We start from the raw sequence: 27,635 nt of genomic DNA, 5'->3' as shown, positions 1-27,635 counted from the left end.
CATTTTACTGTGTGGACTTCTGATATTTGTTAGTTCTATGCCCGCACACTTGGAACAAGTATAAGGGAGAGCAAGTACATGAGAGAAAGTAGCTGACATTTTTACGAACATTGTACATTTGCATCGTGTCATATTGTGCATTTTTCCCCTGGGCGCCATCATGTAGTGACAATGTATGATAAAGGTACCAACACACATACAATATCGAACGGAGACCAACCCGCAAACTAGCTAGCTAAGGAACACAAAAAGTTTAGCGTTTTCTGACGCTTCCACAAATACTCTCCTTTCTTACTGCCGGTCTATTCCGTGAACAAAAAGTTAGACTTGCGGTCGTTGGAGTATACCCGTGCTTCTCAAAGACAAACCACGACAACATAGCACTCTCAATCAAATTTCATCGAAAACGCATAGTTATTTAGATATATTATATTTATGTAAACTTCGAGGTTAGGGTCAGCGGTCTTACAGACCCATTGGTGTGAAGTGCCAGACTGGGACGACGAATCTCACTCAGCTGAGGTTAGGCAAACCACAAGTACTGATATATGTGGTGTATTCTGTTACGTTTATATGCGTCCATTTAACAGTCTGATACTCCACACAGTTTATTTTTACACCGTTGTCTCATATGATGCAAAAGCATAAATGAATATGTATACAGTCTGTGATGCCAAACAGAATACTGCTAAATTTAACCTCTGTGTCCATTATGGCAATAAAGACCCAGCGACAATAGCTCTGACAATTGCTTTTCAGGGTTTGTTGCAGTGTCATCAACAGTTTATGGTGTACTTCCAGCAACGTGTTGAAATACAGAGTACTCAGCTTGTATTGTTATCATTGACTGTATATCTGTCTTTTGTCTTCTGCATTGTTGGTGTCGATAACCAAATTCAGATCCGGACTTGAATTAAATCGATATCAAGACTTAACAACGAATGTTACACACTGAAGAATTGAATTGCCGAATAAAATACTGGGTAGTTGAGTACTTTAAGAAGTAGGTATTGAGAAACTAAAATTGATGCATTGAACAAAAACTCCAAAAGAATTGTCAAAAAATTACAGGTACTGTAGCTTTTACACAAAGAATGAAATATTGAAATATCAAAATATCACAAAAGCGTGCGGCGGGGTCATCAAATGTTTATCCCCTTAGAGTCATCATCTATTTTGAGTGGGTGTAGGGTTCTAGAATTTAACAAAGGCGCAAGAAGAATATGCCTGCCCACCTTCCCTACAATAATTGAGCTTAAACACTCCCTGACTCACACATTTTCCGGGCAGTGACTGTATCCCATCTGTCGCAAGCCCAGGACTAACAATGTAGGACTGTCATTGGCAAAATTATTATCGCTTTTAAATGCTGGATATTTGCTGTATTTTTCTCGGCTAATGATCGATATTTACAATTGCGAAAACGCAAAGTGTGCAAAGTGTGCGAATTGAACAGAATTGTTACGAATCTGCTGGCAATCCATTATTCACTGGAAGGCATAGAGCGTGCTTTTCGCTGTCGCTATTTTAGAAGTGTTGTGCACAACACACTGTATATATCATTCGTGGCACTCGGTCCAATTTTAGCTCAGTGTACATAATTCTATGTGCGTTTGGCTTCGAGATAAACATAGTAGCTGTTGGAAATCGGTAGATGTGAGATGGGCGAAAATTATCCAAACTCAAGGACAGTGTATTTGTCAAGGTGAGTTTTATTCTTGTAGACTGCAAACATCGTCTGGGGGACCAAGTGTGCTGTTCTTAACGTGGATCAAAAACGGAGTGGTCAGAGCTCTGTGAGCAAGTGGTAGAAACGATCGTGTGACTGTTACCGCCACAAACAACTCCTGTTGTATGCATAAATTGCACAAAAGTGCCAATAACACAATATGTGGCCACTATAACACTATAACTGTGATGTGGCATCGAATGAGAAAGCCAAAGCTTGAAGTGCTTGAAGTTTCTCTTTATTTGTGGTCGAGAATGTCACGGAGATCACTGCATCTGCGGTATTTTGTTAATGGGAGTGGTGGGCATTTCTTCGTTCGTTGTATTTGGCAGTAAATGGCAATATACTATAGTTGAAGCAATGACTATTTCAAGTGAAGATCTGGTACACGGCGGTGTCGTTTCCCTACCTTCGTCTTGTATGGTCATATGTCCTTACGACATGCTTGACTAGCTTCGTTGATTACGAGCTGGACATTATCGGTTTTCTGTTGTCAAAGTCTGGTCCGATAGTGCCTCATAAGTCAAGTTTGTTATTGGGCGGTCTCTGCTCCTACAGGCGAAAAATATGGTCACTTCGGGATTATGGTGATGAGCAGAAAATGTTTTAAGGTGATGGTTTTTGAAATGAAGTCCTGAAAATGTTGGTATTTTATACAACTGCGAATGCCATACGTACAGCTTACCAACATTAGGGCTATGTCTGGCCGTAAAAACAAACAAACAAACAAACATACATACATACATACATACATACATACATACATACATACATACATACATACATACATACATACATACATACATACATACATACATACATACATACATACACACACACACACATACATACACATACATACATACATACATACATACATACATACATACATACATACATACATACATACATACATACATACATACATACATACATAGTTTATCCCTATGTAAACATTACATGTCATGCATCTTCATGAAATAAACTAGAGTGACGACCTATGCTTTGTTACAAAGCAAACAAAGTAACAATAGAAATATAACACATATTATTTTCTGAATTGTTCTTTCGGTGGAAAAAATAGTTTGTTTTTCTTTTCCTATTTTTAACACTGATAGCATTGTTGTAACACATTATCGCTTTGTTACTTGAAATCAATCGTGTACAATTTTGGCGCAGTTTCAGAAGAACTATTCTTACCACGCAATCTGTGCATGCTATATGTTTCTGCGAATTGATAGCTTTATTCTATTGTTTATATTCAAAAGACGAAGTGAACAGATTTTATGTACTTTTAACGTTTGACTTTTGATATCAAGTCCATTCTGTAGTGTAAACTTTTCCACGACAGATGATGTCAGGTGTTTGGTTCAAATAGAAGGTGGTTTTATTAACAACTTAATTACATGTTACTGTGAGAAAATAAATGTTTCCCTGGATAAAACTAGCGACAAGCCTACACTGTTTTCCTTTGTTGCGAGAGTTTTTCATTGACATTGGCAGTCTACTCGTAGCAATGAAGTTGGACCTATCTTCCTGCAAGCGAGTAAAATACCGCTTTATGAATACATACAGCGGATGCCGCGACAATTGTAAATCTTGAAGTAGACCACAGGCCGATCAAGTGCAATAGCTGGGATGACAGTGAGCCAAAGCTGACAGACATGATGAAAAGAATAATCCGTATCGCCTATAATGGGATAGGCTGTATCTTCAAATGTTTTTGTCCAATTTGTTCTAGTATTCATTTATCATTTTACATTGCCATTAACTCATAAAACATTGTCAACACAGACTCTACCTCATTACTCGAATCATCATTTATTCGCTTTTGTTTCGGATAATAGCTTTGTACTCTATTTTCATTTTAAGATCATAGGACTTTTATCAAAATATTTTACAGTTTAGCATTTTAATTGACATTGATTACAATTTTTGTGACAGAGGACAATGAAATGTGTGTGTCTTTGTTATCGATGGTATCACAGACGTACGTGTATATCATTGTTGAAAAAAGCAAAGAACACGATTGGAACTAATTTAGGATAATTAGATTGTGGTGTAATGTCGGTTTAATCTGCAAATGTAAGCTCATCTGCTTTTCTTTTGAGTTATACACTTGTTTTTATGAGTAATTTGTAATATTGCAACATTCAGCTGTAGGGCAGCGAACACTTTTGAAAATTTGAAAAAAGAATAGTAAGATCCAATTATCCCAAATTAGTTCCAATCATGGTAAAGAGTTGAATATTTCTGTGAAATAGAATATCTACAACAGAGAGTGTTTCACAAATCACCTCTCAGCCTTCTTGAAAAATCGATGAAATATTTCTTCATCTCTAAGAAGCTGTGTTTACCTTCTTGCAATACAAATGACTGGCATACATGCGAAAACGCTGACATCGGGCAATCCGATGCAACACGACGAAATACTGAAACTGTGCCCGCGGGAACTTCGGGTATAAAGTACGATAAAGTACGATTTACATCGACACGGGAGACTTAAAGCATTATAGAGACCTCCTGTCATTAAATATTTAACGTAAAGCACACGTTATCTTTTCCTCCCCTGAAGTAAACCCATCGTTGCCGTCGTCGGCGTGCGCAAACTCGGACCCAATTTTAGACATTGTAGACAAGAGGGCGGGAAGGATGTCCCACATGCCTCACGGTGTTATAAATTACCCACAAGTCTCCTTGATGTGTACCAATTGACACTTCCGTTCCACCTTTCCGACTAGACCTTATAGAGTCATATCGTTGTTTGACGTCATTAATAACTTTTGATCAGAGGGTGTTCAATGACAGTGAGAAAATTTTGATGTTGAAAGTTCACGATGAACAACTTGATAAGCCATACTCTAAAGGGGCTACTACGTAGATTAACAATTTTCCTAAATTTAAATTATGTTCATTCCATAATATTTATAGTTTTGCACATGATAAAAAGGGTAATCGTTATCCTTAGTTTCGTTCGAACTATTATCTAAATCGCTGTCCTGTTTGCACAAAAGTTCTTGAAACTTTGACAGTGGTGCTGTCTCCTCCGGGAGACAAGCATCATTTATTCAAAAATATGCCATGAAGATAAATAACAGCCTGTATACACTTATCAGAAGAAGGAAACTCCTTGAGACTATCAGTCCAGTAGGGACATTTGGGAGATGACAAATTAAGAATGCTCGGAGAGCAATTAACAAAGTCTCAGAAAGCGAAAGCTGCAGCTCAGGATTGTACCATTTTATGCAGGGGGGTCATGGCTTAATTTGGGCAACTTTTTTAGTTTGTACATCAGTAGATCTACAAATGTCCATGTCTTGATAACTAAGTCTTATCTCTCATTATCACTTCCAGAGTTGTATCCTTCGGCGGTAAGAGCTACAGCAAATGGAAAACGCGGCGTTTTAGCTCACCTGAGCTCCTACGGGGAGATGAAATGTCTTACGGAACGATTGACGACGAGCCAGGGAGCGACGATCACTGCCACCGGAAAAATGGCGTATTTAAAGTTGATAAGAAAGCCCGCAGGAAACTTATTATGGCTAGTGTACTGTGTCTAGCATTCATGGTAGGAGAAGTTATCGGTGAGTGGAAAACTTTGTACTTCATTCATTCATTCATTCATTCATTCATTCATTCATTCATTCATTCATTCATTCATTCATTCATTCATTCATTCATTCGTTCGTTCGTTCGTTCGTTCGTTCGTTCGTTCGTTCGTTCGTTCATTCATTCATTCATTCATTCATTCATTCATTCATTCATTCGTTCGTTCGTTCGTTCATTCATTCATTCATTCATTCATTCATTCATTTACATGAATGGAAAATCATAGATGTTGGCGAGGCATGACAAAGTTAGTGTCTCTCGGGGAAACATGCAATGTAACATATGCATTATACAATTACTTCGTTTGCTAGGAGAATATAGGAATCGCGGTCTGACAACCGTTTGTATTCTATTCTGTTTGTTCACAACACACTACCGGCTGAATTTTCGGTTTTCTCTAAGGCATATCGCTGATTATTTTTGAGTTTTATTTACTCAGAATAATAGTTGACGTCTGATATTATGATAGTGCAAACATTCTGATTGCCTGACCTAATCCACGCCCAAGCTATGTCCTCTCTCTCTCTCTCTCTCTCCCTCTCTCTCTCTCTCTCTCTCTCTCTCTCTCTCTCTCCTCTCTCTCTCTCTCTCTCTCTCTCTCTCTCTCTCTCTCTCTCTCTCTCTGACGCCTTCATGGCCGGGTAAACGCGCGATGTATGTGCCTCATGTTTGCACGCTTGGTTCCAGTTTGACTTTCCGTTAATCGACGTTTGCCAAATTTATAAATCTATGCTCTCCATTTCAGAAACTCAAAGTACTGATAAAACAGCTAAAAGCACCAGAAATAGATGTTGATAAAATACAATAAAATAACGTCACCAGAAGGCGGGTATATACTCGACTTTGGTGTAAATCTCTCCCGCTGTATATGCCGTGGCCGAGTACTCTATATACAAATATTGTGTCTGTTCCTGCCTGCGGCGGAGTTTAGCTTAAATAAATTCTCCCTTTGTGTTTTGTTCGCACAGCTTGATGATGACAAAAGCTTGAAATCGCTAAAGATCACCACAGGCCAGATGTTTTACCATTAATAAGCCAATGGGAAGTGTAATTTTCATTATTTTTGCAGAACAAAACTTGACAAATTATTCAGAAGATGTTCATGGTAGCATCGATTAACATTCAGGTGCAGCCAACGAACAATGCACTTTTAAAGGGGTCTTTACTATGACAACATATATCATGCATGACAAGTAATGTGAACTGATCAATTTTAAGTCAAGAGGGTAATTAATTTGCTGTTCATAATTTGCCCTCCCACTGAAAATTTTTCGACTTACTCTCCCGCACTCAAACTTCATTTTTACCCTCTCCCCACTTATTTTCGCCTGTTTCCCCTTCCCGCTGTCAATTTTTGAAGCTCCCCTGCCCTGTGGCGAAAAAAAAATCTTGCCGATTTCCCCTGCCCTGGAAAAAATTCCCCCCAAAATTTGTCATTCCATTTCCCCTGCAGACATGGAGCTACCCTACCCTGTGATGACAAAACCTGTCGATTTTTTCCTGCCCTGTGAAAAAAAATTCCCTTGAAAACACCATAGCTCAACTTCCCCCGAACCGTTTTAAAAGAAGCTCCCCCTCTCCTCGTTGTTCGCAAAGCTCTGTCCCCGGGACAACCAACCGATATCTGCCTGCCCGACAAAAAAAACTAAAATTTGCTCCCCTGCCACCTAAATATATGTCCCCTGCCCAAGCTATATTATAATTTCCCCTGCCCTCAAATATTGCTCCTGGAATAGCTTTTTCGATGAATAGCTCCTTTGGCTGCACTTGAACATTGCTGCAGTAAGTTCATCGTAACAAAGGAAAATGAAAGTTTCACAGATGTAACTTCGTGACGTGACCTTTTGGAGAGACAATTGCTATGTGGATGCTTGCCCCATTAGCTTTATTATATACAATGTTGTCCTTTTAATGATCCCTTATCATTGGAGACTAGCGCCCGTTTATCATTGCCATTAGTCATGCAGATTATTTTAGGGAACGATCCATCGGCCCCGGGGAGGAGTGAATATACAATGTATATTGCAGGTTTCCAACAGAATTCAATGCAAGGTGTTCCTCAATGATCACGTGACACTGGGGTGGGGGCTCTCATACTATTTAAACCATAGACCACGAAGTAGCGGGACCGTGTTTAAACTTATGAAGAAAACTGTGTTTTGCCAGTGCTATCCTGTAAGACCGATTTTTTGCCTTTGAGTTAACACAGAAAATGGCGGTTACTTTGAATATCAGCTGTATTAATAGGTTATTTGCAAAGCGACACAATCCCTTGATTACCGTCCAGACCCAACATTCTAACATTTTTTTTTCAATGTGCTCTCGTCTAAAGCCTGGGTAAATATTTGACGCTTTAATTCTCGGGATATGTAATGAATAGTTTGAAGTCTCTAGAACAAAGTCTCTGGGCTCTGAGAGATCCCTCTGTGAACACTCTCTGTTTGTTGTACCATATGCTGCTTCATTTACTAATCGAGATTAAATGAACACTCAGGTCACAGGGCTGTTCCACAAGATGCGCCAACAGTGAACTATTTTTAAATTTTTCAACGTTGTACTCTCGGCCAATTTAGAAGTAATCGTTTCTCGCGACCAACCAAACTGCGCCTCGGGGACATATATTCGGACTTTCAATTTTTTATAATACCGTTTTATGTTAGTAAAAATCGATTTTTTTTTCTCATAGAGCGAACACAGGGATTACAGGCATTTTTTATTTCAAACATAGGTAAATCTTGGGTAACTTGTTCCTCTAGCACCAAAATTTACCTCACTGGTTTGATGTTGAATCAGAATTGCTGAAAGTTTGCCTGAGGCACTATGATCAAAAGTTTAAGTCTTCCAGATTCGAGTCGCTTACAACCGTTATCGTTAATATCAAAGCGAAAAGGCAACTGTTTTTTTATTGTCACCAATCAGTTTGATGCAGTTATGGCTAAATATACGACATGCTGCAACATCAGTTGTGTCTGTGAATTTTACATGCAAAACTAGACAGATGTACGTCATAAAATATCGACTTTGTCATCAGGGAAATCATCTACTTGCCTTGCAGGCAGAGCAAATATTTGTTAAATATTTGTTAATATTTGTTAAATTTACTCTCGCAGCTGTTGTCTGCATTTCTGGTGTTTGAATTTTGACATTCGTGTCATTAAAGATGATTTTTTCTTATTTGCTCAGACGCAACTTATACTATTCACATCTGAAAAGAATTAACGGGTGAATTATTATCAAGTGATATTGTGAGGACATAAGTAAATAACTGTGGGCGAAGGGCTCAATTCCCAGCATTTACCTGTTAAATTTAGTGTAAATTACACATAGACGCTTGTGTTTAAGGTATTGTCTGTGTTGAACATGTGCTCTTTTATGTACATGTACGGTGCACGCATGTTAAGTCGGTCTTCCATTACAGATAAATATAATGAAACGAACTTGAATGCAATGCTTCATTGGCTACGATCAACAAACACACTACATCGTAATAACGCGAACGTGAAGCCCTCCCTCCCTCGTCTGTATGTGCCTATCTCGATTTCTTGACCCCTTTCTGCCTGTCCGTCTCTCATTCCACCTGCCTGTTCCGTCTCTTCAAACCCGAGTCGACTATCGTACCAATCTCTCTCTCTCTCTCTCTCTCTCTCTCTCTCTCTCTCTCTCTCTCTCTCTCTCTCTCTCTCTCTCTCTCTCTCTCTCTCTCTCTCTCTCTCTCTCTCTCTCTCTCCTTATAGCTTTCCATCATAAAGACGTACATATACTCCAAAGGCCAAGATACCGATACCAATATTCTAGATAATACCTTCGACGTGGTCAACTTGAACTTTATACTGCCACAGAAAGGCTACATAGATAATATGATTTATAATCCGAGGTGGCCATAACTAGAGTCTAATCTCTATCAAGGTGAATTAACTTAATATGCAAAAACCATCGGGGAAATAACGAAGAAGCTATCTTCGGTTTGGCACATGCATACTTTTTGCCAGTGGCCCTTTTCTTCTTCCCAGGATAATTATAATACTAATGTCACACGTCGTTTGTCAATATTTTATTAATGCCATGTTTTCTCATAAATTCTCATATAGATTTATGTCGGACTTTAGCAAAAATTGTGTTACGGCAAAAGTGTCTCAGGTTGTCTGTTGCCGTATTGACAGTCGTCGCAGAACCCATTTTATGAGCAATTGAAAGTACTGTCGCTATACAAACTAGTTGACCCAAAGCAAAATGTCGCGTGTTCATAAAAGGAGAATATATATTAAACGAAAACATTACTTCGATTAATAAGATGGATTAAATATAGAATTCTAACATCTTCTGCCCTTTCTGTCACCTGTTCTATGCAAATTGAGTGCTAATTAACTAGGTCTTGGCAAACGGATGAACTGAATATAATTGATGTTATTGTTGAACTCCATTACAGGGAAATTAAATGGTTTACTAGTATATAGGTTGGATATTAATGGCTTTCTATAAGACTTCATTACATGTTTTGTCATTTGGCGTCGTGTCAGATACAGATAAATACTTTTCTGTTTTAACTCTGAAATGAGCGGGAAATAGGCAAATTTGCACAATAAATATGTCGGACATAGAACGAAATGTGTGCAATGGTGCCCGGGCCCGCGCCGTGTCTAGCTCAAGGGCAATGTGAAACTACATGCATGTTGTGACGTCATTACCTACCAGGAAGAAACGTACATGCCTGTTTACACAGCACATATACAAACATACGTACGCATGTACATAACCATATATGTATGCATATATCATCAATACAGACACTCATCGCATCCATCAATCAATCCATTCATTCATGCATGCATACATGTACAGGGGGAATTTGGGGAAGGGTCACTTTTTAGAAAACTGTCCAGGGAGGTCACTTTTTATAAACCTATAAGCCTATCTTGGGGAGGGTTTTACAGCCTAACCTTCAATTTCCTGAATAGGAAATCACCGATGAAATACATAAACATTATCCACAAGCTTCACAAGCAAAGGAGATGCCGTGGTATCCAACATTAAACACCTTGAATCGTTAAAACTGATGAAAGACAAGAGACAAAAACATATGAGACACGTGGCAAAGTGTATATCAATTATGAAATGTCTATAAATGCACAGATATTGTTAGTTTTATATTGGACAAAAATTGTTCATAGTTCTCTCATAGACTACCATGTAGAGTGAATCAACATTTCTATAAAATCCAAAAAGCCAATTTCTATACACACATTCATGTTTTACTTCCCATGTCATGCAAAGTTCATTTACATATATTATCAGACATGTAAATGTTCAGATATACCTTATTTTGTGGGGGAAATTGTCAATTGTTTGCCTGATAGACTTCCATGTATTATGATTTGATATTTTTGGGTAAAGCACTATATCAGCCACATCTTGCCTTCTTACAGTTGCACAAAATACGGTGACCCTCCCACAAATGCATGAAATACCATGTCGCTCCAAAAATGCTGGCTTGATAAATTGCGACCCTTCCTGCCGAAACGCAAGCAATCCCCCTTGTAATTTCCATCCCTCATTTACATAACAATTACACCGATTTATATAAATTAGCAGATACTGTTTCAGAAATTCCGCTGGACAATACTGCAGTGGCTGGGGAGGGTCACGTTTTAGAATGTTGGACAGGGGGAGGGTCACACTTTAGACACAAGGATGGGGAGGGTCCCATTTTACAGTCCGGGTGCACACGGAATTTCCCCGGCCCCACCCTATGTAATTACTGAGACTCCCTAAAACACATACATGCATCATAGACCCTCGAGGGTCTATGCATGCATGCACATGGTATTGATATCAGCAAAGCGTACCATGGCGTACCTGGCGTTATACAACAAGAGATAAGGGGCAGTAAGGCGAAAACGGAATTCCTCCGACTTATCCCAGGTTCAACTTACCGACTTTTATCAGCATTCGGTTCAACGGGCACAGTCGCTGAATTTTGACGTCAACTTCATGAATTTTGAATAATTTGATAAAGCAGTTAGATTGCTGGTAGCTGAAAAGTGACTATCAAGTCCGGTTACAGTCACTGTGACGACGCTTTCCGATGCATCTCCATACTTACACCTTCATGGCTGTTGTCTCTATGTTAAATACAGTTTATTGCTCTCTTAAATCTGTGGAAATCAAGTGTTTAACCTTTTAACAAAGTCTACGTATCTGTACAATGTCATATGTTATCGTTGACGACAGAATTCTATTCCGGACCAAAACTCATTTGACAATGATAACATTCCATATTGCAGCATTTGAACCGATATTTGATGTTTGTAAGGCTGATATTTTTTGTAGTTCTGTATATACTTTAGAGAACAGAGGGAAATGTTAAAATTTACAGCCTTATACATGCAAGATTGTTCATTTGTCGTGACATAAAACAGTCAAATCGGCCAGAATTAACAGCCCCAGGCAGTGTGTAAAACATTTCGTATGTCCCTACCGAATGTGTCATTGTCAATTGCATCTTAACTGATAAACTTTGTGCTTCTCAGCTAATGATATATGAATACTAGATGACAGGGATTTGGTGTGAACCAGTGAATTATAAACAAATAGCGATTACTTCATCTGCCCATTGATTTGGTTGTCTCTCGTACGCCTACAGATCTCATAAGTCGTCCTTAAAAAGCAGCAAGTATATTGACAGGCAAAATAATAATAAATATTATTATTATTATTATATTATGTAACTTGGGCCTCAGCCCAAGTACATTTGTTTTCATTCCGTGGGAAAAAACTCTGTAAGGTATAACCATTTCTGGCTGAGACCAGGGAGGGCAAAATGTCTTGGCTTCATCTTTCTTGGCATAATAAATGGCGTAATGATGTTAACTGAATGGAAGTGCTGCTCTCAGCCAGTCTTGAATAAGTGAGATGTGAATATTAATGCTTCTCTATCTGAGTTTTTGCCACAAAATCTTCTGAATATAATCAAAATGTGCATCGAAATGCAACAATTAATGCACCCTCCGTTTCCTAGGCGATGGCACGACCCTTGCTACACCCACTGGACGAGCCAAAGTGGGAGGGGTAATTTCAGTTTGGTCGAACAAGAGGGCTCGAGACCAGAATTTAACATTTAAACTTGAAACATGTTTAATCGCTGACAAGATGTGGACTAGTGTTAACCGAAGTAAAATTGTGAAAAGGAAAGTTTTATATCCCGGACACAATGAAAAACATTACGACTGGAAACTGTACCCCCAGTTGAGAATAGTAATGCCCACAGCGATGGAGAACACTTATCCTTGAGCTGAGAAAACCAGACCATCATTTCGAAATAGAGCTGCAGATTCGAGAAGCTCGTTCAAAATAGCTAGGTACACCCCAAAGGGGTGGTTTCGAGTTTTGAGGGCAAATGAGTTTTTAGTTTTAGGGCAAATTTCGCCTCCTTCATATAGAAATCGTACGTTTGTTTTCCAGGAGAACACACCATTTGACACAAAATTTGCATGTAAAGGGGTCGCCAGTAAGCACGTGGTCAAATCTGGCATAAGAAACAATATGAAATGTTGGGTAAAGCCAGTCCAAAATAAACTGATTTGAACTTTTGTGTTCTGTAATATACCACTGCAGTAACATTACCTTTTTTTGACAACATCACACAATGTAATACGTTTTGAAACTGAATACTCCGACGTATTCTGTGTCTCCTTTGCTAAAAATACGGTATGCCGATTACCATGTAAGGAGATGATGACGTCAAGACAGATTTGTAGTGTGTTTGGTCCTGGATGGTGCACGAAGTTTTGTCAAGGTAGCTTGTGTATTTATTTCCTAAATGGGAGAGATTAGGGTCGATCTAAACGAAGGCCGAAGAATGTTATGATCCTCTAAGCGAGCTGAACTCTAACGCGAATGGTTGGATAATTTGGAGGATGTCTAGAATGATCTCGTCTCATTAAGATTATTTGGCGGTCAGTATTGAATTTCAACTGCGTCACAAGTTTGCGAAATGAGTATTCCGTCGAACGGTCAACGAACGATATTTTAGAAATCTGGAGACATGGCACATCGCATTTTTATTTTAGTATTTTATATTTTACAAAAGATGTAAGAAGCAATGATTTTGTCGAAAATTCTGAAAAAAATATAGGAAGATTTGATCGCGAACACATTTTCACTTGGGGTCAACTAGCTCTGCGTACGATGCTGTGTGTTCCGCTACAGCTAATCGCCCCGCTCACCACAGCCCTGCAAAGACCCGTACGCGTACGTAGGGTCGGTGACTTCAAATCCATTTTGGGACTTGACGTAAAAAGCCAAATTACTGCCGAAATTCAGCGTTTTGGGCCCAAGTCGTATCCCAGCCTACCTCAGCTACTCGATCGCTTCCAAAAATGACAGTCTTTTATTCACTTCTCGTAAATAACCGTCGATGTCGGCAACTCTCTCGCTAGCCCTGCGTACGATGCTGTGTGTTAGCTGTAGCACATAGCATCGTACGCAGGGCTAGGGGTCAACATGGGGTCGCAGCCATGTTGCCTCAAAACTTATTTCTGTCTGCACTCAAAACTCAAAATGTCGGATATGAACCTGAAAAATCGATGCAATTTTGTCAAACTTCGGCGAAATTTCAGCATATAGACAAAATTTCATCTAGGTAAGTAAATTTACTGAAATTTGATCGACAAATAATCCTGAGCTTGAACGTGACAGCTCGCCTTCTCCGGGAAGTCAAGTATCCAGCTGCTCATACACAGTTGCCCATATGGCCAGGTTTATGAGATTGTTTTCAAGCGACGGCGGCAGACCGTACGGGGCTCTGGATATGAACCTACCGCCGGTGTAGCTGTAATAACTGTTGCGTTGTTTTTAGTGCCCACGGACGAAGTCCTGGGGGAGTTATAGGTTTGGTCATGTCAGTCCGTCCGTCCGTCCGTTCACGCAGATATCTCAGACATGCCCTGGTCAATTTCTTTCAAACTTTGCACAAGAATAGTACCCAACCCCATACAGATGCACGTCGATTTGTTTCACAATGCGATCGAATTTGGCCGTGTTAGAGGACTTTTTAGTTTACACCTCCATAGACTCCCATGTATAAGGCAGTTCTCCTTAGACTTTCATGTATAAGGCCAAGAAAAATAAAAATTTAGTTTCTCATCGTATTCATATTGCCTAAAGGATGCAGTGACACAGTTTTTTGTCCCCACGGATAAAGTCCAGGGGGCTTATAGATTGGGTCATATCCGTCCGTGAGTCCATCAGTGAGTCCATCGGTTCACGCAGATATCTCAGACATTTTGACAAAATATCATGTGACCTTGGTGACCTTTGACCTCAAATATACATTATTGTCCATAACTCAGTAACCACAAGTGCTAAACCTTTCATATTTGGTATGATGGGACACCTTATGACGCCACATATTGTACCTCATTAATTATGCGCATATCTAATTTTGAGCGAGCCAATAGAGCTAGAGGTCTGATTTTTGGTATATAGGGATAAGTTAACAATATAATTTGTTTGACAAAACGTCACGTGACCTCAATGACCTTTGACATCAAATATACATATTTGTCCACAACTCAGTAACCACAAGTGCTAAACCTTCATATTTGGTATGATAGGACACCTTATGACACCATATATTGTACCTCATTAATTATGCGCATATCTTATTTTGAGCGAGCCAATAGAGCTAGAGGTCTGATTTTTGGTATATAGGAATAACTTAGCATACAATTATTATGACAAAATGTGACGTGACCTCAATGACCTTTGACCTCAAATATATATATTTGTCCACAACTCAGTAACCACAAGTGCTACATCCTTCATATTTGGTATGATAAGACACCTAACGACACCACATATGTACCTCATTAATTATGCGCATATCTTATTTTGAGCGAGCCAATAGAGCTAGAGGTCTGATTTTTGGTATATAGGAATAACTTAGCAATACAATTATTTTGACAAAATGTCACGTGACCTCAATGACCTTTGACATCAAATATATATATTTGTCCACAACTCAGTAACCACAAGTGCTACACCCTTCATATTTGTGATGGTGATGGACACCTTATGACACCACATATTGTACCTCATTAATTATTCGCATATCTAATTCTGAGCAAGCCAATAGAGCTGGATGTCCGATTTTTGGTATATAGGGATAACTATAGGGTAGAAATCTAAATATGCCCATCTAAATATTAGACATCTACCATCGAGAACAAAAGAAATTTGCTGTAATTTGAATATTTAAGGAGTTTAAGCAATTTCACTATAAATAAAGAACCCCTGCCTCAAACTCCACAAAAGTTGCTAGACATATTTTGCCGTTGTCATGCCATTGCTTCGTTTAATAACCAGTTAATCAAATGCCTAATTGACAGGAGGAAATTCAAGACCATATTTGAATAGTAGTATATATTTCCTCAAAATTACTCTATCTCGGCCCAAGTACTCATTGCCTTCAGCAATACTGCCTTGTTATTATTATTATTATTATATTATTATTATTATTATTATTATTATTATTATTATTTATTTATTTATTTATTTATTTATTTATTATTTGACGAGGGTAGCCTGATTTGCAAGATGAATTATAACTTCCAGGACAGCCCTCAATACATACTACCGATATTCATAAAGAAAAGCGAAGATATGATCTGTGGTAAATTTATGTTATGATTATGGTCGACATTGAGTTTTATGATCTCTGCACTTTCTAGACCCTCACATTTACTGGCATTGATGCTGTTGTACTTCTCTTATAGAGAAAGGGAATCTCAACACCGAAGTACAAAATCAGAATTGTATCATGCCAGTATATTGATGGCGCAAATACTGCAATCTGATTGGTCGAGACATGAAATAACCATGCTGTATTAGCAATATAGTACGGCTGGAACAGGCACCAGCTCTCAACTTGGAAAAAAAGTTCCTTTTTGACGTTTCATGCTATAATTTCAATTTAATGTTATGATAGCAATAAACCATAATTTTTTTTCAGCAATGGGTCTACAACTCTGTTTTGACTGGTTCACTTACAATCGCTCGACGAACATTATGTCATGAACTGGTCACAACCTCGTGGTTTATATGTATACCGTCGCTGGTTGTGGTTTATTCAGCTGTTTATTGCTTAAATATACAATGCTAGATACTTAAAAGTTCTACTCGATTTTGAAACTGACATTTGTATTATGTCAGACGAACATTCAGTCCATTATAACTGTCTGGAACGTCCTTGACATTGTTTTATTTGCATCTTATATTCTTGCAGGTGGCTATTTCTCAGGGAGTCTGGCTATTATGACTGACGCAGCCCACATGTTAACCGACTTCGCCAGTTTTCTCATAAGCCTTTTCTCCTTGTGGGTAGCTTCTAGACCCCGACGAAACGGATGAACTTCGGATGGCACAGGGCAGGTAAGTAGAGCTCATCTTCGATTTGGGTCACGTGGTTTATGCTACTGACTCGCCGGATAAGTCGTAAAAAATCCCATAGTGCATTTCGACGACTCTCGTTGTTTTCAAGATAACTTATCAGATGAAAATAGTACAGGGGGAAAAGCATACCTATGATCATGAATACAAATAGATTCAAGTCATATTTCATCTAGAATCTTTCGTCACCTGTCAAAGACAGTTTTGAAACGGCGTCTTAAAACGCAGAAGTCTGAAATAACATCAGCAAAAACAAAGATTTTCAAAATCGCTGCATGGAGGCAAAAAAGGCTGAAATACTTTACTGAAGTACGAAAAAGGATTAGAACAGGCCATACAGATAACGCTCCAGAACTAAAAATAAAGATTTCTCAGTCGCTGGTCACCAACCATGAAGTTAAATGTAAACAGAAATGTTCTAGAATTCAGTTGACATACATTTAACTATAGCAGTTCCTTTTCATTTCATACCCCAATCGCGGTTTTTTCTTCATTTTGACTAAATTTTAAGTCTGCTAGACGGTAAAAGCCCGAACAAAATGTTCCAACTGTTGTTGTACTCGAATTTTTTCCAAGATATATATTTCAAAACACCCAACGACGTAGTCCCTGTAGTTGATAGTCTCCTTAGGAGTCCCGGATGAACACGGCACGGAACGTTGACGGCAACGCTGCGGTGAGAAAAAGATCCCCGTTATAGTGCAGAGTGATGTTGCCTGCAAATCCTTCAAAGTATTGTTTAAGAACGAGACAGTTGAATTTAAAGTTATATCTCCATATTGTTGACAACAAAGGTTTAACGGACCGTGGATGTGAATTCGTAAATTGAAAAATAGATCAAAATAGCGATTGTCTTTCTATGCATATAGACATAAGCAAGTATATTAATTCGCATTTTCAGTAACTATAAGTGTTGACAACAGAAAGCAGAGCGATAAACGAGCTGGGCTAAAACGGCATATTTTCTGTTGATCTTCTTACACACACAAAACGCGAAAAAACATCCGTATTTGAATTTCAAGTGACATTTCCATCGTTGTTGGTCATATCTTTGCTTTCGTCATCCTTGTTGATATAAAATGGAAATGACAAGACATAAATAGAGCTTTTTTTGAGGGAAATGCTTTCTCAGGAACTTTAAAGCTTTGAGTGGAGCCTGACCACTTCATTGTATTTGAGTGTTATGAAAGTAACGATAAACTCGATTTGCTTCGTACCGATAAAATGTTCATGGTGACGAGACAGCGGTAGAATTGCCACTTTTTTCACTGTTTTTATATTACAAAATGTAAATTGTATAATTCTTGTTATACTGCCAAAACATGTCGGAACACCCTCTGTATAGCTTGTCAACACAATGTCCACACGTGTAAAATGCATTATTATTGTTTACATTTGAATTCGGGTCCGGCGGGAATTCACTTATCAACAATAACAATGTAGTCTAACATGTACAAGCTTAGTTGACAAGCTGAATACTGTGTATTTCAACATATGAGTAGAACAAGAAAATTTAGTTTATATTAAAACAAAACAGGGGAAAATCTTCGAAAGCTACTGGCCCTTAAAAGCGTCGCAATGTGATAAATATCCCATTAGAGATATAGCGTCTCAAGACGAAGCGACGCTCTCATAAAGATTTTATGACTTCTGTGTAAAATACATAACTCTGTAGAGTCATGTTGAGTAATTAAAAGTATCCCTGTGTTTTTCTATAGCACTAGCAATTTGCAGTCAATGTTCTGGTCAGTTCATACGCCCCTCGATTAACAGTTTACTATATTCTCGTTAAAAAATTCACCATTTCTCGGAGACTGTTCGCATTAAAGTTTAATGAAATTACATAGTGCCAGGTAACATATATCAATGCAACAGTCCCAGATCGATATCTTCACAATCCGCTGAGAGGAAGGAAATGCATAATTGACTGATCAAATGACACGGATACTTCAGTTTTAGAAGAGCTATTCATTTTCACATAAATATTAAAGTAAGGTAGTATGCACCTCGAAAATGAAAGATAAAAACTCAAACTTTGCTCAAACTTTCCTCAATGAAGCTTTCAACAATTCTCTTACCAGATCATAAATAAAAGTCAGGGGTCATCGTTCAAAACCTGGTACTAGAGAGACACATTACCTGAGATTTCCCGATATTTGAAATTCAAAATGGCTGCCATCCCTGAGTTAACTCTATGGGAAAAAAAAAATTTTCGATATTCGAAAAACTAAGACGGCGAAAAGTTTTATCTTACACCAAGAGCTTTGAAATGAGCCCCACAATTGGCAGATCAGAAAACCAGAAAACAAATGGAAAACTGTCACAGTCCGAATATCTGTCCCCGAGGCGCGTTCTACCTTAATTCGGTGCAGGCTTTTGTCTGTCCACGCAGTGCTATAGCTTCTGCCAATTAAAATTTCGGTGTTCCGTCACAAAAGACAAGCGAGATTAGATCGGAGAGTTGTGTCTTTTTTAAGAGATACCGCTTATCCATGTATATTTTATTGACTGTCACTTACAGAGGATTCACAGAGTCGTGTCTTCATGGACACAGAAACAAAAAAAAACATTTGATGTACCCCATTAATTACAAAACAGATCGTAAATTGACAATCTTCCCTGAACACCGGCGGAAAATATACAATATTACTACAAAGTACTTTTCATAATTAAAATGGTTAGTCAAGCATAACTAAAGATAAAAGTCAATTATTTTTTCCACAATATTCTGCAGTCATTATTTCAAGCAAATTTTCTGACACAGAGTTCACAAATTCCCGCAAGGTAACATGCTTATTTGTCATTTCCCAAAGGTAAACCAGTTTTTGTCCTTTTATTTTGTTTTTGTTACATTTTGGATAAAATTAGAGCTGGGTATGTCAAGTAATTATATATTACGTTACATCGAATAATACTAGTATATGATATGATATCTTTCGCTGCACTTTTGTTTTCATGTGCATTTATCACGTGCGTTTTCGGTAGTACCAGGTGTAAAATTATAGATTCTGAAGGCGTTCTATCCGTTTTGTCAAAATCCTCCCATGAAATTTCAGATTAAGAAACCGAAACCATGTGGTCTCCTGACCATTGAATTATAAACTGTGGATAATTTTTACCAAACAATTTCGAAACGTAATACCGTAACACATTCTATTTGATCGAGGTAGACTGCAAAACATCTTGTTTCGGATTTTTTGAACGTGTCCTTGTCCGTGGCTGCATGGTACCATGATACCACATACTCAAAATGGTCCCCATTTCAATTTTAGAGCGCCAAACTATTTCTGACAATTTCAATCATTCACATCGGCATTTTTGAACACCACACAAAAGAGTTATCGGTGAATTGCACCTTCAACAGCGTTTACAAACACAGCGGATAGAGAACGTGTTGACGTCAATGGTGGCGTTTACCAAAACCTTATGCAAATGAGCCAACACTTATCTAGCGAATCACAAACCTTGTACTGAAGTACAGCAAGACTCTACCCGGCAGTCGTCACATGATATATCGATGTTATTGAAACTCGTGGTCAGTCTTCAGACGGTATTTCATGTGTAAACACGAGAAATGCCAGAAAAGTAGCGTCTTTGTGAACACCCTCTCCCCCCGAGGAGGAGGGACTGTGGTTAATGATAACATAGAAAGCCCTCACCCACATACATGAACTAGCAGTCAGAAATTACAGGCAGTTAAATGTTTAAAATTACCTAATTAATAATGATATGGATACCGTGGTAACATGACTGCCTATTCTGGGAATAATCATCGTCTACTAAACTCCTACACAGTATACACATTCTTTCTGATGAATCTTGCCCAGTACTTAATTTTAAATTGTTTAGCACGGTAGATAAGTGCCTGTATGGACTGACTAATAGATCGTCAGTGAATTGCCGTCTGTTTTGCGAAAAATAACCTCCGTAAATAAGACTTGTTTCCTGTCGTATTAGCTTAATCACGCTATTTGCAGGGATAGTCATCGCGTTAATGAGCACTGTAAGCACCTGGGCAATATTTCGGTTCGTACAACAACACAATCGTAAAATAAAATGGTTCAATTTGATTTTTAAAACAAGGTAATGGAATTTAGCGGCTTAAAAGTATCATCAGTACAAGTGATACAGAAAATACGGGTATCTGCAGCAGTGTATGGTTTCTATTTTAGACGTTCCTAGTCTGTATGTGTCTCTGTGTACATAAACAAAACGTTTACGGCTGGCAATCTACCGCCTGCCTTTCCCAATCAAAATTCTAATACTCTATACAAATACATTCTAGTGCAGCTTTTCTGATTAAATCGCAAGGGATTAATCAGAACAACAAATTATAGCTGTCTTTCTCTTTAGCTTGATTGATGTATATACCAGACATTCTTTGCTTTAATAAGGGATAAACGATTAGATCATTGGAAGGGGATGGGGATATGGACATGTCATTGTGTTCAGTATTCCAAAATATAAGAAAACAGACATTTTAGGATTTTGCACAGCTTGCAAATTTACACACTTTTTTCTGTCGACCTTGAATATTTTTGTCAAATTAAGCATGTCTGCAGAAATGTGGAGTTCGCGTTGTTTGCTCGGTTTTCTATTCATTATTTGCTACCCCCTCCCTAAACCTAATGGTCCATCCCTAAATAATGAAAATATCATCGATAGAACAGCCCTCATATACATTCATGCAGTGATGATTAATCAAGTCACGAAGCGGATGACGTCGAAGGACAAAACCGACCAAAAAGAATTTACTGTCAGCTGCGACGGTATGCCCTTGAGTTTCGAACCTACACAGCTGCAAATGCCCGTGTAGTAAAATCTGACAGTCAGTCGGCAAAACAAAATGATTATTTGACAAACTTGACGATCTCAAGAGCTAGACCTTACCTGTTGCTTTTAAGTATTCAGTAACCAAAAAGGTCATTTTTCTTATCCCCACACCCTGCCTTTATGATCAACTATAGCCGGTCCCTCAATCACATAACTATGGTTCATGATAAAACAAACAATGGTGGACAAGCGATATCAAAGGACAAGTTGTTCAACTAACTTTTCCTATATGACAGCACCAGCATCACCTTATCCATTGCATATGAAAAGACTGGAAAATACGTGGGTTAATGCCATTCTGCAGTACATTTACCATTATCCTAAGGGGCCATATATCATCTGAGAGTCCCTCTATAACAAGCAATTTTTTCTACCCTAAGGAGACTGTGACGCAGTTTTCTCAATACGTGTGTCGCAATGTCCTGGTAAAATCGTGCATCTCATTAGGAGCTAAATTTACGAACATGGTCACTTTTGCACTTTTATACAATATCGCGTTAATGAATTGAAATGTCTCTTTATTCACAGCGATCGTAAAATACATTTGCCTTATTTGTCCGAAATCGACGCTATGTTGGTCAAGTTTGAAAAAAAAAACATCGAGCGAAAAGACACATCCAAGAAGTAAAGTCATCAAAAGTTGTCAGAATATTGACAACATTGTGTTTTGAGTAGGCCAACCCAGTGGATTATTAATTCTATTACCCCATTGCAAGGAAGCACTATGAAGTTGACCATAATTTAACTGACGTAACCCATTGTCTAGGTTTTGATCCAAAGGTCCAATTTCCTGCAAATAGTCTTAAGTTGAGGATGAATTTCACTTTGTCATAGAATGCCCAAAATACAGCACTTATCGAGACATATTATTTTCATCCATAAGTTTGTATAATCCTGGTTTTCTTGATTTGAATGACAGAGAAAAGTTCATTTATATCTTTACTCACAAAGATAAACTACCTCTTGTGAAATTTATTTCTTGTACTTTAGTTCCTCCCCCAGCAGCAGCTTCATCAAGTGTTTGTTGAAGTTTGCATTTTTGAGTTTTGAAATTTTTGCCTTACCACACTCCCTGAGTGTGTTGTTGAGTAATAAAGTGACTAATAAGAGAACATGAATACACGCAAAGTATCATATGCACACGTATTCAATATATTTGTGACGATGAGATAGAAAAAGGTCTCTAACTGTCTTCAAGATCTTTTCATAGTATAAATTACAAAATAGCAATATTAGAAGCAGAGCGGAATATACCTCAGTCCTTGCACCATGATGATGTCACACTGTAAGTTTCGTTGTTTTGACACATTTTAGGATTTTTGACAATGTACCGTTCCATCTCTCCTTTTTCAGAAATCCTCGGTGCTCTAGTATCGGTCATACTAATATGGCTTGTGACCGGTGTGTTAGTGTACCTAGCCATTCACCGAGTCATCGCCAAGGATTATGAAATTGGTGCTGACATAATGCTGATAACAGCTGGCTGTGGTGTAGCGGTCAATTTAATGTGAGTAGAGTCATAGAAAATAGAATTGCCACGACACAAGTATTCAAGGGGATTTGTCAGATTTTCTCTTTTTTCAAATGTTACAATACGCGGCCTTGCAATAAATGTATTCCAATGCTTTTATCAAAACTATTTACATTGGCGTAAAAAATACTCGCCAGTGAAAAATCTTCACGCGGTGGGGGCGATTAAGCCACAATGAGGCGGTAATCCAGCCATTCATGACGTCATCTGCCGATGACCAACAAATGCACATTTACGTCAGATCTAAATATGATAGCAAATTCAGAATTGATCATAGTATTCGGACAGTTTAATGTAATATACCATCGATATTTCCGGCACTTCATGTCACGATGTGAAATTTACATATAATAGGCCTACCTAAATTGCTTTCACACCTGATATCCACATCGTAATTATTTCATCAAGAAATCGCTCTTTTTCTCCGTCATGAACTCAGTACAAACACTTGTGTTGTCTATTAAGTATGATTGCAAGCCCTATTACCAGCAGAAGCGTCATTCACACGAAAGATTTCACGTTGCTCTGCTTTGGGGGCCTAGTGTTTGTTACTCTGTATTATCATGTGAAGTCAAGATACGAATCACGTGATCAATAAATCAGCCCATCTCCTCAAAGTCAAAATATCTATCACATCGGACGTCGTACCTGGACTCAGATACCAATTCTATTTGATTTGTATATGCCAAGCAAGATACACTAACGTGATATTAAAGGCTACGTGAATATTGATATCGGGCAAAAACATGCTTTCTCGACTAAGTATTGACTTATCATCACGAAAGAATTGTTGTTTGGTGTACCAAAAGTGCGAAGGTCTGTGCCAGGAATGGATAATTAGTACGCCGTTTTTTTTGTGAATAACGCGTTATATCACACATTAGAATTATTATACACTTTTATAAACAAAGTGACAATATGAGACTAAAATATGGAAAATCTGTCTCAATAAGGAAATATAGTCAAGGATATTGATCGGGTGCTTGCATGTCATTTTCAACTGACTTACCTTAATACATTTCTTTATCGGAAACGTATTTTCTTAGCTTTATGGAACATTGAGTCGTTACACCTTGCTCCTACCGCAGTTCCTCTATCCACACAGGGACTGTCACGAAAACCTACCTATTCTCGGAAACATTAAAAACAAATATTGAATCGAACTTACAATAATATTTTACGGACAAGTTGTCATTTTGCCATTTAATTGTCAGTCTTTATTTAACATTTCATGCGAAGGTTGTTTCACAATGCCTATAATTGGGCGTAAAGGAAAAATGTGTTTCCGTTAACAAGCTCATGGGAAATTGTAGTAGGTTGGTCGGAAACTTGTTTTTTTTTTTTTATTGACGGTGGGACTCATCAAAAAACGGCAAGTTATGCGTAATTTTTGAAAATGAGAAAAAAGTTTAGGGTTGGAGAGCTTCACATTGAGTATTTCAGGTTACTGGAAATCATACATATTGTTTTTATAGGCCTAACAGTAAACGGTCCTTTAACGTGTCTTCAAAGTATGTGTGCAGGCATGTACATTAAACACACTGATACTTTACGATGTAATTTACTAAGAATGTATGTTTTCTATTATTTCTCTTCAGTTTGTCAGACAGCGTTTCATGTTCTATCGACAAAACCATGTCAATTTGTTGTCTTCAAAGACAACTTGTTGATAGAGCCTATAAAAGGGGGACATCCAATTTTATTGTTGAAGTAGAATTTTAGACCGGAATTAATCGCATGTAGTAAACAATGTATTGTGTCGTCTGTAATTGTTTTATAATATCATCAAAACTCACAGCTCCTGTTCTTGTAACAATATAACTGGAATAAGTGATTAGTGTTTGTAGAGCATACTGCCTGCTACAATCGTTGAAATTGTACACCCTATGTTTCAGCATTGGTATAACGCTTCACGACTGTGGGCATGGACATACACACGGCAGTACCTTTACTGCGCACTCTCACAGCCATGAAGACGGGTCTGGACATCGGGAACAAAACGTCAATGTCAGGGCGGCGCTCATTCATGTTCTCGGTGACATTTTACAGAGTGTGGGTGTCCTCACGGCAGCCGTGATTATTTATTTCAAGGTGGGTAGAGAATTGCCATAATCGAAAGCCTGCGCCAGCGAAGCTTCTACGCATGCGTAGATTTGCAAAAATCTTTGATAATCCTCTTTTTGACTAGTTATCAGAAAAGTAAAAGTGGGTCACGGTACCTCAGTGACAGCATTTGAACAGCACCAAAAATAGTGACGGGAGCGCAAAATTAGAAGTTACAGTTTGTTTGCACTGACTGGCTACGCATAATGAGAAAGCAAAAGTATTTTTGCCTCCAAGCATGGCATATCTGCAACATAATTGCAAAAAGGTTTAAGACGATCCAAAAAGTATACATCTTGAGGTCACTAACAGACAATCATCAGTGTGATTCACAAGTAAATGGTATCATAATTATGAAGAAAGAATTGTAACTAGCGCAAATAATTTTATTTTTATTCCATATACAGCCAGAGTACGCCATAGCAGATCCGATATGTACATTTATATTTTCCGCGATAGTGTTGTCAACAACAGTCAGTATACTCAAAGATGCAATTGTCGTACTTATGGAAGGTGAGTTCTATATTCAGACAAAAAGTGAGTAAATAATTATACTTTAAGCAGTGAATTCAGGAACGATATTGTTTCTCCAACCTGCCTCAGGAATATTGGGTAGGGTTGTTAGGAGCTTTATGTGACTTTCGATTAATTTTGAGTTTTCATTTACTCTCGTCCATTGATACGATGACCCAGCGAAAACGACAAAAGTCAGCAAAGTTATGTTTAACTTCATTTTCTCAGCCGCAGGAAATGACTGTAGCGATTTATTTTAAAATACCATGGGTTAAATTAGTGCAAACATCTATTTTTTTGGTGTTGGTATAGGTACCGATTTTATTTACAAAGAAAGCACACCCAGCGACGGTATACCTCGAGATTTTGACCATTCACGACATACAGCACGAGGCACCAGCGATAGCGAGTGCATATATGAAGTGAACTGGTCAAAATCGAGTGTATACCGTCGCTGGGTGTGATTTATTGCTATTATATCATAACAGTATATTGAAATTCTGGCGCGGAACGTGAAAAACGGATTTTTGCTCAAGCTGAGAGCTCGCGAATATGCAGCCATGGTATATCGCCAATATACCACTGTTCTTTTCGCGTCTCGACCAGTCAGATCGCTGTATTTGCACCATCAAGCAAATACAGCGATCTGATTGGTCGAGACATGAAAGGAACCGGCGTATATTCGTGGTATACATACCATGGCTGACACACGCGCAAGCTCTCGGCTTAAGCAAAATCCGCTTTTGACGTTCCATTCCAGAATTACAATATACTGTTATGATATAATAGTTAAATAATAACACATGAGAGCGAGGGCAAGATCACGATTTATTGCCTGCCCAAGGGATGGTGGTCATGATCGAAATATTGATGATGCCCTCGCCTACGGCTCGGGCATCATCAATATTTCGATCATGACCACCAGCCCGAGGGCAGGCAAAAAATCGTGATCTTGCCCTAGCTCTCATGTGTTATTATTTTTATTACACCGAACAAACTTCTTCGAGTACAGTTCGCCTTTCTGCATGAGTCCGGACCTCAGCGTAAAATGTTGTCAGTGCCAAGTCTACGGTTGCCGCTGAAAGTTTGCCGATCTCCTCGGTCGCGTATCCAAATTTGTTGCTTGCATAGTCGCTGAACACAGAAATTGCATTCCTTGTTGCCATTTTCGTTCGTTTGCTGTTTACTTGCATCAAAATATCGTCTAACTGTGCCGGTGACAGCTCTGCATGACGTTTCGCAGCGATAGTAGCAAGTACAAGCGAACGACAATTTGTTGTGCGCAGAAAGGATGCGCAGTAAGTAAAATGACGTCATCCATGTAATATCAAATGCAGAGGGCATCATCAAGTTCGCAGAGGGCATCACCACGTTCTTTACATGTCACGTGAGTCGTGTTAACCAATGGCAGTGCACCCTGAATGAGTGAGGTATAATAACAATAAATCATACCCAGTGACGGTATATCACTCCGTTTGACCAGTTCACGACATATATGCACTCGCTATCGCTCGTGAATATAGGTCGTGAACTGATAAAAATCTCGTGGTATATCGTCGCTGAGTGTGCTTTATTGCTAAATAAAAACTAAGAAATCACATCACTGGAAAAAGTTATAAAATGCGTTGACTCGGTGTCGAGATTTTACTTTCGAAAGGAAAAGGAAGGCACAGGAAAGTTCTGTTTGTGACACATTCACGGAGTTCATAATCTTCCGATTTTTGAATATGTCGTAGTACATTAATTCGAAAGAAACCCGAACGAAAACCGATGCAACCTCAGACGGCCAACGTAAGTAGTCTGCATGCGTGAAGAGTACTACAGTGAATTGATAAATGGACCTCAACCTTAATGCGACACACTGTAGATCTA

The 27,635-nt window shown here is 38.5% G+C and overlaps 1 protein-coding gene across 1 annotated transcript in view; it reads left to right on the top strand.

Annotated features, from left to right (window-relative positions):
- LOC139116114 (proton-coupled zinc antiporter SLC30A2-like) overlaps positions 1–27,635 on the top strand; it is a 68,604-nt gene that overhangs the window by 33,618 nt on the left and 7,351 nt on the right. Inside the window, 6 exon segments of the mRNA XM_070678659.1 lie at positions 5,084–5,313; positions 16,620–16,724; positions 16,727–16,765; positions 22,970–23,123; positions 25,043–25,238; positions 25,658–25,763. Of these exon segments, the coding sequence (XP_070534760.1) occupies positions 5,084–5,313; positions 16,620–16,724; positions 16,727–16,765; positions 22,970–23,123; positions 25,043–25,238; positions 25,658–25,763 (830 nt within the window).

This window comes from Ptychodera flava, chromosome 17 (assembly GCF_041260155.1).
Source record: "Ptychodera flava strain L36383 chromosome 17, AS_Pfla_20210202, whole genome shotgun sequence".
NCBI lineage: Eukaryota > Metazoa > Hemichordata > Enteropneusta > Ptychoderidae > Ptychodera > Ptychodera flava.
This window is presented reverse-complemented; position numbering and strand designations above follow the sequence as displayed.